Consider the following 12,780-nt stretch of genomic DNA (forward strand, 5'->3'; position numbering starts at 1 on the left):
TCCGTCATGGTAAAGCTGTTGAAGGTTGTTGTTATATTCAAAGTTACTTGTGGTTGTGACTATTATTCAATCGTATTTGGTCTTGAACCAGTATTTATATCAACGCTATATGTATTTCAATAGTATTAGAAAAATACACACAACAGGGTACAGGATGGTGTGTGCATATCGGAACTTCTGAAATCTGAGGTGCGTTTATTTTCCTTTCTTGTGCCAAATTCGGAATTCCAATACCCTTCTTTGGCAGAAACATGCATGACGTAACATATTTATACATAGGCTTTTGAAATTTTCAAACTGCGTTTTCATTAGTGGAATTTCAAAATATTTGTTCAATACAGTATGACGTGATTACATCATATCCAAATTTAAATTGGCATAGAGGCGTCCCCATTACGTATTAAAAGGTACAACGTGCTGAAATTTACACTCAACGTTTACCTTTGTTTGGCCCTATATGTTTGGTAGAGTTGCAATGTATAGACTCTGAGGAGCAATAAATTGGGCGTTTATACCAATATAGTTCGATTATTTGCAGTGTTAGGTCTTACTTTCTTCTATCCCACTTTTACGTTACGACGTTTGTATTTATACCAATACTTTTTACATCCGTTAAACGTATACGCTGGAATTGAGGTCTACTTTCCGTGATGTCATATTTACAGTTTCATGACATCTGACACGCCATCAACGACCAATCAAAACATGTACACAGTGAGAAATAGATACGGTATTGGTACTGGTTATTTTGATATATGCTCTATGAGGCACACTACAACGAGTGTAAGAGATGCTATGCGAGTATGCTGCGTTTACGTATGTATGTGAGCAGTGAGTGTGTACACACTCGCACTCGCACAAGTGCAATCAATAAATGTATTGAACTGAGATTTAAACACGGAACACGTCGTATTATATTTGATACCTTCACTACCTGTAATACCTCCGCACCTCAAGTAAGAACAGGGGAACAAATCAATATCTGGCACTATGACAGTAGCATCATCTGATATCACACAGCCGAATCAGCGCATATGCGCGGAATGGACTTGGACAGGCACCTCCTTTGAGCGTGGCATTTTCGTAGGCATTGGAGCTGACGGGGTTATAAGCAGTGTTGAGTTGAGTGAATCGAGTGATCACAATGTGAACCACGTAGATGGCATTCTTCTACCTGGTTTTGTGAATGCGCATTCACATGCCTTCCAACGGCTGCTCAGAGGCAAAGGAGAGGTCTACAGTAGCGCTAGTAAACACAACTCGTTCTGGGGATGGAGAGATGAGATGTATAACCTTGTGAATACCTTAGGTGCAAAGGAATTCAAGGCTGCATGTGTGCTTTGTTTCACTGAGATGCTAGATGCAGGCATAACCTGTGTAGGTGAATTCCACTACTTCCATCATGGGGACATGCCTTATCAATACGATTCCATAGTTCTCGAGGCAGCAAAAGAAGTAGGTATACGTATAGTATTGTTGAACGCGTACTATGAGTTCGCTGGATGTGGCAAGAAGGAGCTATCTGAGGCTCAGAAACGCTTTGAAACACATGACCTGGATGCGTATTGGAAGCAGTTGGACTCACTTTCTGACTATAAGCGTGGTGTTGTTGCGCACTCTATTCGAGCTGTAGATCCAGGTAAGTACCCTGACTACTTGTATTTCTTCATGAGTATTGTAGACTTTAGTATGGACCACGCAGTGATTGTTACAGTGAAATTCAAGGAATACCTATGGATATATATATACAGGTATCTGCAATTCGGCATGCATATAGATGTAGGTAGTGTTTTTTGTGCTCTATTCGGACTGAATTAAGATGAGTGCCTCTAGTACTTGTTGGTGTCTTGCGACTTGAAAATAAACTATGTAATGGGATTGACAGTGCTTATAAATGTTATATATATATGTATATATATATGTGTGTGAGAGAGAGAGAGAGAGTATGTTCTTGTCCAGTAGGCATGCGCATAACTACCGTAATCTATAGCCATTGCATGGCAGAAGTCTTGCATATCAATTTTGCAAGTTCTTGCTACTGTTCTAGTTATACACTCGATATGGCTTACGAGCTGTGAAGCCGTCTGCAATGTGAGTGAGAAGTTTTGAACTGTGTGGATTCACGTCCTCCGGTAGAGTTATAGTGCATGAGCGTATGGGTGTTTTTTTAATCTGTGTAGCTTAGTGATATCGTACGTACAGTATGTTTTTTGAAACGAATCAAGATATATAAGTAACGTGAATACTTTATCGATATACAATTCGGGATCATTCATGACGAATTGGTCCCGCGTATCGGTTCCAATCGCAGTCATACTTGAACCGCATATAAAGTGATCAATTGCCGGCAGAGTAGGATGTAGCACGCAAAGTACTACTATCACTCTTAACAGTTGGTTTTGGCTCACAGAGGACTGCCTATTAAAAGTTCTGTACCGATTTGAGAAGTCTGTGTTTACATATACGCTGAAGTAACAGTAGTGTATCAGCAGTTAGGTCTGACCACTGATTGGCAATGCGTATCCGAAACAGTCTCTGCACACCAATTGTTACTCCACAATTGAACGTTACCCAGTAATGCCTTCAGAGATATTCGAAAGGTGTGTGCATTTCCGCTTGTACAACTTTGTATCATACCTACACACAGCAACAAAAGTCTATCAACGAATTCCTCATACGACAATATTTATCACTCGCCCATACAGTGGAGTTGGGCCTTCTCGTCCGCGGCGCCAGAGACCGCAACCTGCCATTCCACATGCACTTAGAAGAACAGGTGGCTGAAATCGAACAGTGCAAAGCTTCCTTCGACAACAAGACACCCCTGCGCGTGCTACTGGATCTGGACATCAGCCTCGACCACGTGACCCTCGTCCACTGCACACACTCGGAAGACGCTGAGATGCAGGCATTTGTGGCCAGAGGAGGTATGGTGTGTGTATGTCCTTTGACAGAGGGAGCCCTAGCCGACGGACTCCCCAACCTGCAGCCCATGAGCGGGCAGATATGCCTGGGCACGGACTGCAACGCGCGCATCGACTTTCTGGAGGAGATGCGGTGGCTCGAGTACGGCCAGAGAGTTAAGACGAACAGACGGGGTGCTGTTTGTCACGTGGGTACCACGTGGGTACCGGATCTATCTGCGGAGCTGCTGAGATATGCCACAGAGATGGGGGCTAAGGCGCTTGGGGTGGATGCCGGGTGCATCGAGGTAGGTAAGTTGGCGGACTTTGTGGTGTTGAAGGTGGACTGTGAGAATGTGATGGAGATGCTGCCGACTGCGATATTCGGTGATGCGGCTGTGGGTGGTGTGTGTGTGGGTGGCAAGTGGGTGCGCGAGTACACCTCATCGTCTGCAACTGTATCTGCAGACAGTCGCGTACGGAAAGGCGTGACGGTTGACGTTGGTACCGGTTTTGTTAAGAACGGAAATAGCGGGACGCCGCAGAAGCGAGCTCGAGTAGAGCCGTGTGAAGAGGGTTCTCTAGACCAATCCGAAGCAGCGTGTGTGCGCCGGGTAATGGACGCTGGAGATGACGTGGTGGCGCTCGCTCGTTCATTGGTGGATATAAATAGCACATCTGGCAGCGAGCAGCACATGGCCGCGGCTGTGACGTCCTGGTTGGTCGCACGGGGGTGGAATGTGGCACAACAGGCAGTGGGCAGTAGGTACAATCTGCACTGCGTGCGTAACCATGCCAACGGAGAGGTGAACTCTGCCCCACCAAAGGTGTATATGAACACACACCTCGATGTGGTACCTCCATGGTTCCCCAGTACAGTAGACGACACCAACCTGTACGGCAGGGGTGCGTGTGACACCAAGTCGCTTATAGCTGCCATGCTCATTGCCGCACAGACACTCACAGAGACCAATCGCTCGGCTGTGGGTCTGTTGTTTGTGGTCAGTGAAGAAACTACGCACGAGGGCATGATCAAGGCCAACGAGTTAGGCATCAACCCGCAGTACCTGATAGTGGGCGAACCAACTGATGCCAAGGTGGTGCTGCTGCAAAAGGGTATACTGAAGTGCACGCTCACGGCCAAGGGAGTGGCGGCTCACTCCGGGTACCCGCACCTGGGACGTTCGGCTATAGACGACATGCTGGGTGTGTTGGGGGAGATCAGGGCGTACGCCTTCCCACAGAGCGAATCCCTGGGTGTGACCAATGTGAATGTAGGTAAGATCTCGGGTGGTCAAGCCGTCAATGCCTTGGCCGAAGAGTGCAGCGCTGAGCTGTTGTTCCGACTCATCAGTGCACCGGAGACTGTGCTAGAGGTGGTTGAAGGCGTATGCTCCAAGTATGCGGATGTCAGTGCGAAGGTGATCACCAAGAACGATCCCGTGGACATGACCTATGTCAATGACCTGATTACTGGGTTCGACTTTGGCACGGCGTGTTTCAATACAGACATCCCGTACTTCAACTTTGATGGCAAGGCTGTACTGTACGGCCACGGCTCTATCACCGATGCTCACTGCCCCCGCGAGTACATTGCGCTGAAGGATCTGAAGAGCTTGGTCCCTGCATACGTTGACCTGGTCAAACAACTGTCGGATAAGTGCTAGATACTCTGCTGCCACAAATGAGATGGGTGCTGGCACCTGTCACTCATGCTGGCTCCTTGCTTGTTAGAGTATCAGCATAATACCAATCATTCGTAACGCTCGCACATATATATACATATATATATATATATATATATTCATATAGTGTCCATGGTGGTGCTGTGGACGGGTATGCGGGTAACTGACTCGGGTAGTATAAATCCTTGCGGCGCGGCATATGGCTGAAGATTGAATTTGAGTTTACTTTGTACATAAGTGCCCTCGGAGTGGCTGATAGTTGTTAGAAATTATACATAGAGCCAGATTTCTTTCAGTAAACTTGCTTAGTAATATTAACTGACAACCCTCTGTGTATGCTTGGAAAGGACCCCAAAAGGAAGTTCGCAAATCAATTCGTAATTTAATCCGACCAATCTGTTCAATATTGTATAAGTCGTGGTACTTTATTGAAAGACTTTCACAGAAGTCAGTGCAGTGAACCCGTCCGCTTGCCTACCATACGCGCATACAAATAAGGAGACGGGCAATGCGTTGTATCATCTCCGGCATACGATGAATGTCATAGCCTTCTTAAAAAAGAACAGAAAGCGTAAAAACAGAATGTGTATGTATATAAATAAATCATAGTTGATATTTTCAAATTCAGGTACAAATAGTACTGCACCTGCTAAGTCAGTTCACTTAAACTGCTGACGATTTAATTTGTAGATGATCCCCCGGTACTAGCCTGTTTATATATCTGGATACTTGCCACTCATCACAGCCTCGTGAGACTATTATGTACAACCTGATTGTGGTTCATTGTGATTCAAGATATATAAACCGAGGTCACCCGAGGGTAGTTCCAGAAATTATGTATGTACGCCTATATACTACGGTAGAGTATGGACGTTAATATATGGCATTGCTTTTATGCATGGTCCTATGTGCAATTTTGTATTATATAGAATGCTTTTGATATAGAATATGATTCTATATGGTATTGTATATGGTTGCACCTGAAGTGGGCGTGTGAACTGTATGCATATACCTGGGTCTTGTGCCTCTCACTCTGTCTCACGTATGTATTATTGTTTAAACTAGGCACTACCTCGAGACCCGGTAGATCGTTTCCTTTATCGACACTTCCTACAAAGTTTTGCAACGACACTTCCTGCAACGTTTTGCAAAGCGCCTAAGTCTGTGGCTCTATATTCTTTACGTTTCCTCATACATCGTTTAATGCACGTCCCACCTTTAAATATAAATACGGTATTACGAGACGGTAGAGGTGCTCGTGGTCCTCGTGATAGCCTTGTTGGCTGTAAAACCCAAAAACCCTATATCCCAAAAATCCCTAAAATTTCAAAACTCTAAAAACCTCTCAGTTTTTAAACCGCTTATGCTCTCACATAGAATTCTATAACTTTCGTGTGACTGAATTTCAACTCGAGACTGTGGGAACGCTATGTGGGCTGCATCGTGGATCATGGATTCAAATTGAATTGACGTTAGGTGGGGCGGAGACGAAACGCTTATAGGCATACTTTGATATAGATGTGATTGACACTATCTTCACTCTGCTAACGAGAGACCGACCAAGCAGTCATTACAGTATACACTGTTATTCAAGCTTGAATGCGTGTTGTCGCATTTTGTTAACTGCTTAAGGTAGATATATACATCTGAACCGTAGAATATGCGTACAATCTATCTGAATGCCTGTTCCATGGTGTCAGCCATAACGCAATATATGACCTCAGTAATTTAACAATATTGTTCCTATTTGTACATCTCGGCGTAACATGATGAATAACTTGTACTGTAGTAAGTCTGTACATTTGCATATACAAAAGTTTTAGAATATGACTCTGAATGTATATATCTAATATATATATATATATATATATGTGTGTGTGTGTGTGTGTGTGTGTGTGTGTGTGTGTGTGTAGTGTGTATGTGTGTGTGTATGTATATGTATATGAATGTTTGTACGTGTGTGTGTATGCATGTGTGTATGTATGTATGCATGTATGTATATATATATGTGTGTGTGTGGGTGTGTGTGGGTGTGTGTGTGTGTGTGTGTGTGTGTGTGTGTGTGTGTGTGTGTGTGTATGTATATATATATATATATATAAATGTATATATAGGTTTGAATATTTGAGTTTTGCGATAATATATCAACACCCACTGTTCCCTTTCTACAGCCAATCATGAGTGATGATGAATCCAATGGCTCTGCGGCTGCTGATTTGGTCCACGACGGCAGTTCAGAGAGATATTCGCCAGAAGAGGACCTGCAAATGGCCCGCGCATGGGTGGAGGTCGCTACGAATCCTAAGTTTAAGTATGTACTGTATAAGTCCGTATTTCAAGTAGGTATGGTTGCCATGGAGACGAGGCACAAAGAGATTTTGTGTTTGATTTCTGTGAAGTTTTGGGACCAATGCGGATTTCTATGAGCCGGATTGGAAATCCTTTGTGTATATATCGTTGCGAACCGTTAGATCGTAAGCTGATGTAGAGGCTACATTAATAGACATGTACACGCGAATGTGTACTATTCATATCAGTAAGGCTGAAGAACTGGATTTTGCAGTTCACAATGCACGCCACGTATATCACCCGCCATCGCACCTTGACATTAGGCTGCTTGCCAATAGTCATTTATCCCGATTTGCACTGTCTGTTAGTACAAGTGGTACCATTGTGCTTGTAACTGATTGGAGAATGTGTACGAGTACCGCATATTGAGGTAAAGATGCTTTCTAATAGTCCATTGACCTGATTTGCACTGTCTAATATTACCATTGTGCTTGTATCTGATTAGAGTATGTGTACGAGTGCCGCATATTGAGATTAAGCTGCTTGCCAATAGTCCATTCGGCCCACGTATACGATCAACACTATATGTTCTGGCTATGGAACCAATGGAATAGAAATTGAAATTAATTAGTTAATTTGACCTACTGATACCTTATAACCCCTGCAGTTGTACTGGGTCGTTAGACTTCTGGGCCCATGTGTATGAGGAACATTTGGATCTGTGTTGGGAAAATCGTGTGCATGTCGAATCAAAAGGAGCGGAGGATGTCAGAATGCGCTTTGCCCACCAAGCGAAAGTATGGATATGACTATAACTGAGAGTGACAAAAGAAAATATGGATATGACTATATGTGAACGTGGCAAGCGAAAGTGTGGATATGACTATAATTGAGAGTGACAAGGGAAAGTAAAGATATGACCATATGTGAATGTGTCAAGTGAAAGAATGGATATGGCTATACCTGAGAGTGACAAGTGAAAGGATGGATATGACTATATGTGAATGTGTCAAGTGAAAGTATGGATATGACTATATCTGGAAGTGTCCTTACAAGTGTAAGCCGCTATCTGTGTGTACGTATGTGTGTGTGTGTGTGTCCTTGTGTGAGCGTATGTAGGTTTGTGCTCAAGCTGTGGGTCGAGCGGAGAAGGTATTGTCGTTGGTTATTTATATACATTACCAAATGGTTTCTGTGTACAGTATGATATGTACTTTATCTCAACTGTTGATGTTTTGGTCATGGGCTCGAAGGGGAAATGCAGAGATGTGCACACGCGCATGTGACTATGCACAACACATGCTAACCACACCATGCATAAAACGTACCTCTGGAGTGTCCTGAGCGGATATCACACCAAACAAAACCCAACAGCTGGATTAAAAACCCCTTATATCCTACAGACCTGCAACCACCACATGTCATTTCAAGCTATATCACGCATGCTGTTACATACATGATCCCTGTTCTTTGGGAGCATACCCCTCATGTGCACACAACCGGAACGACGTACGCTTTGTATGGTAGACCTATAGGAATACACGCATATTCGCGATCACTCCTTTGTCAACACGTATATTATGGTATGCTTGCGATTTTACATATATATACTAATATTGTTATATAGTTCACACATTTATACTATTATTGTTCTAAAGTTTACCTATTTACACTAATATTGTTCTATAGTTTACACATTTATACTATTATTGTTATATAGTTTACCTATCTACACTAATATTTTTATATAGTTTACACATTTATACTATTATTGTTCTATAGTTTACCTATCTACACTAATATTGTTATATAGTTTACACATTTATACTATTATTCTTGTATAGTTTACCTATCTACACTAATATTGTTATATAGTCTACACATCTGTAGTGATACTGTTATATAGTTTTACACAACTTTAGTGATATTGAACAACAGCCTTATAGACGTACGTATTCAAACTTGCGCTTATACACCCACCGCAGGAAACGGATATTATTCATTCTATGGCCATAGACGCTTCTAACTTGTCCAACCCTAGAAGCCAACCAATCCTGAAGTTCTACTTTAGATTTTAAAGTCTCAGAATCCCAAGTTTCTAAAATTACAAATTCTTAAAATTCTTAAAATCTTCGTCTTAGGAAATTGATCTGTTTCATGCGGTGTGGGAGAAGCTCAAGTCAATCGACAGCGATGGAGACTTTGACTTTGAAAGCGCAGAGATGTTGGAAAACCGTAAACGTCAAACAACGCGAATGTGGTGAGTTATATGTGCTTGCACGAACGTTTATATGGGATATGTTACAGATAGATAGCTCTCACGAAGTACTGTAAGAAATGGTAGTATGCTTACATTAGCGTGTGTGTAGTTACGTTACAGGTAGCTCTCTCGTAGTTTGTGTGTGTGTGTGTGTGTATGTATGTATGTATGTGGATATTGTTTACCTGTCATATGAGTGCTCCTACTGGTTCCTCGATGTGTGCAAGCACTGAAGTGAAGAGTTGTTACACGAAAAAGAAAGAGTCAATGCGCTGAAGTGAGATTGGCAACGACAGATATGTATATTAACTTCATACACATGTATATTATCTCCATATACACATGTATATTATATCCATACACATTTCTATATTAGCTGCATACACATGTATACTATCTCCATATACACATGTATATTATATCCATACACATTTCTATATTAGCTGCATACACATGTATATTATCTCCTTATACACATGTATATTATCTCCATATACACCTGTATATTAACTCCATACACATATGTATATCATCTCCATACACAATGTATATTAGCTCTACTTTGGTGCAGTTCAGGCGAAAATACCAATGAGATATATACAATACAAGCATATGTTACACCATGCACGTATCATGTGTTACACCATGCACGTATACAGTCGACATGCATGCCACATACGCCATCCGCACAATCTTAGTACATGTGTTGGCTTCTGTTGGTTGTACTATAACTATCATCAGGTTCGCCACCAAGCTGTTTAACTATCGCACCGAAATGTACAACGAGAAGATGGAGAGACTCGCCGCTGAGGGGAAGCATGCCGAAGCGGCAAAGCTGGAGAAACCCGAATTCCTTGTGCAAAATAACAACATAGAGGCGTCTGTGAGAGATGTATGGGAGCTGCTCATTGAGATTCCTGAATTCTTTGCGTTGTGTAAGTTTATACGTTTGTATGTCAATACGTTAATGATTTTATACGTATGTTTGTGTTTCTGTATGTCTGTGTGTTGTTATACCGAATTCGTTTGTTTATGTTTGCATATACGATTTCTGCTATGTATTTTGTCAGATCATATATATGTATGTGTGTGTGTTTGTGTGTGTGCGTGTGCGTGTATGCATCTATCTTTCTATGCATGCATGTATATATATGTGTGTGTGTGTGTGTATATATATATATGTGTGTGTGTATATATATATGTGTGTGTGTGTGTTTATTTATGTTTGTATCTATGTATGTATAGATTTATCTATGTAAGTATGTAATTATGTATATGTATGTATGTATATATATATATAATATTTAGTGTGTGTGCGTGTGTGCGTGTTTGTCCTCAGGTTCTATATCCCAGGTCACTATGGCTACCATTCAGAATCACAGTCGGACTACATCTCGTTAACCCTAAACCATAAAACCCAAGCCCACAACCCCTTTTCTCTTTTCCATGCAGTCACTGATATGGACTATGAAGGTGATTGGACGCCGACCAAATTCTTGTATGGCGATCACTCGGCTGATACAAGCGCACTAATAGAGGTACATTGTTTCACTCTCATTGATAAGCACTTGGTATAATCAACAATACCCCCTCGTGTCAGTAGCATAATCAATAACACCCCCTCGTGTCAGTAGCATCATCAACAACACCCCCTCATGTCAGTAGCATCATCAACAATACCCCCTCGTGTCAGTAGCTTAATCAACAACACCCCCTTGTGTCAGTAGCGTAATCAACAACACCCCCTCGTGTCAGTAGCATCATCAACAACACCCCCTCGTGTCAGTAGCATATTAACAACACCCCCTCGTGTCAGTAGCATCATCAACAACACCTCCTCGTGTCAGTAGTATGGTCCCTTGTCATTCAGCCACGCGATATAGACCCCATTTACATGGGCACTTCTGCGGGTGAACCTAGGGTAAGCAAAGGGTATGCTGGTGATAAGAGCTTGTTGCCGCATATACTCAGCAGATATAGCTACTCTGGTACAGGGAAATACTATACTGGCATGTGAGTGTAGCAGCGACACTGCAATACTCACATATTCCCCAAATACATGTGCGTCAATAGTGCTATGCAACTAGGGGTCTTTTTATGGGTCTGCTCGTTTATGTACAAGCACGCGACAACTGCAAGCGCATGTGAAAACGTTGTGTGAATCAGATCTTAGGATTAGATATATACAAATCTTAGCTGTTTCGCAACAAATCTCAGCTTTCTCATTTATTCACGTTCGTAGAGATACAGTCATGCACTTGCCATCGATTACTTTTACTGTCAGAGTGTCAACTACTTCACTCATGCATGCATGCATGTATGTCACGTGCGTGTACTTCTACTGACAGTGTCAACTGCTTCACTCATCCATTCATTCACTCATGTATGTATGTCACGTGTGTGTACTTCTACTGACAGTGTCAACTGCTTCACTCATCCATTCATTCACTCATGTATGTATGCCACGTGCGTGTACTTCTACTGCTTCAGTCATCCATTCATTCACTCATGTATGTATGTCACGTGTGTGTACTTCTATTGACAGAGTGTCCACTGCTTCATTCATCCATTTATTCACTCATGTATGTATGTCACGTGTGTGTACTTCTACTGGCAGAGTGTCCACTGCTTCACTCGTCCATATATTCACTCATGTATGTATGTCACATGTGTGTAGGAGAGTGGTGAGGACGACCAATTCACTTCACATAACAGTCGCGAACAGTCACAGGCAAGAGACGTTCGCTCCATCCACAACGACGGAATTGCTAACACACAACCCCACCCCACGCACAAAAACGGGACGGGCAGAGGACTGGCCAGTGCGGATGTAACGGGTATATATATATGTGTGTGTGTGTGTGTATTTATATATGTATTATATATGTACATGTATATGTTTGTATTTATATCTATAAATCTATATATTGTATATGTATGTGTGCGTGTGCGTGTGGTGTGCGTGTGTGTGTGTGCATTATATATACATTTTATTTATACCCTTAGTTATTACATTTGTACTCAAGTATGAAAAGCTGTATATTTAAGGTATGTTTGTGTTCGAGGACTGCATATATAGTCTGAAGTTGTGTTGCGTGTGTGCACGGATACATAACTACATGACTTGGACGCCTGCGAGAGAGATATACACTGGTACAATACTGACGGTGAGGATGTCTTTTAAACGAACTATACCGGCTATGGCACAGCCAGCTTAACGGGACAACTTAGTCAACATCACTACACAGCAGCTGAATGTAATTGTGTGTGTGAGTCTGTGTGTATCTGTTCGTACATATGAGAATCGCACTTAACATATCCAAGACGCTTTCATACTTACCTCGAGAACGCTGTAACTGTTTTGGTGTATATGTACGTGTGTATTTGTGCATAAGCATATGTATCCTATGTGTGTAGATATGTGTCAACGGTTATGCGAGGGAATATTTATGCACATCCCCATGCCTAGAGGCGCAATCGAACATGCATTGGAATATATACACGCACATCGCACCCTTGATACTGATATAATCGCTTGTATGCAAACCTGTCAAGTCCGTGAGGGCAACAAATCCTACGCATAATATATTGGTAAATGTATATATATATATATGTATGTATGTATGTATATATAGATATATAT

General features: G+C 42.1%; 2 protein-coding genes across 2 annotated transcripts in view; both read left to right on the forward strand.

The window, feature by feature from the left end:
* Positions 1-805: 805 nt before the first annotated feature.
* On the forward strand, positions 806-5,116 carry SARC_07695 (hypothetical protein). The gene is made up of 2 exons (XM_014298351.1): positions 806-1,639; positions 2,706-5,116. Exons 1-2 carry the CDS (start codon positions 991-993, stop codon positions 4,568-4,570), a joined length of 2,514 nt encoding a protein of 837 aa, XP_014153826.1. The 5' UTR covers positions 806-990; the 3' UTR covers positions 4,571-5,116.
* Positions 5,117-5,987: 871 nt separating this feature from the next.
* Positions 5,988-12,780, forward strand: part of SARC_07696 (hypothetical protein) — a gene marked incomplete at its 3' end in the record, with an annotated part of 14,478 nt that continues 7,685 nt past the window's right edge. Inside the window, exons 1-7 of the mRNA XM_014298352.1 lie at positions 5,988-6,220; positions 6,760-6,899; positions 7,545-7,674; positions 9,019-9,137; positions 9,879-10,072; positions 10,590-10,675; positions 11,815-11,974. Coding sequence (XP_014153827.1) covers positions 6,766-6,899; positions 7,545-7,674; positions 9,019-9,137; positions 9,879-10,072; positions 10,590-10,675; positions 11,815-11,974 — 823 coding nt within the window. The 5' untranslated portion in view covers positions 5,988-6,220; positions 6,760-6,765. The remainder of the gene's footprint in view (positions 6,221-6,759; positions 6,900-7,544; positions 7,675-9,018; positions 9,138-9,878; positions 10,073-10,589; positions 10,676-11,814; positions 11,975-12,780) is intronic.

Source organism: Sphaeroforma arctica, assembly GCF_001186125.1.
Source record: "Sphaeroforma arctica JP610 unplaced genomic scaffold supercont1.627, whole genome shotgun sequence".
Classification (NCBI taxonomy): domain Eukaryota; class Ichthyosporea; order Ichthyophonida; genus Sphaeroforma; species Sphaeroforma arctica.

Bases quoted from the DNA above. Each gene is read 5' to 3' on its own strand.
- SARC_07695 (XM_014298351.1), top strand. From the start codon at position 991: ATGACAGTAGCATCATCTGATATCACACAGCCGAATCAGCGCATATGC. The intron at 1,640-2,705 runs GTAAGTACCCTG...TCGCCCATACAG, and splicing joins TATTCGAGCTGTAGATCCAG to TGGAGTTGGGCCTTCTCGTC.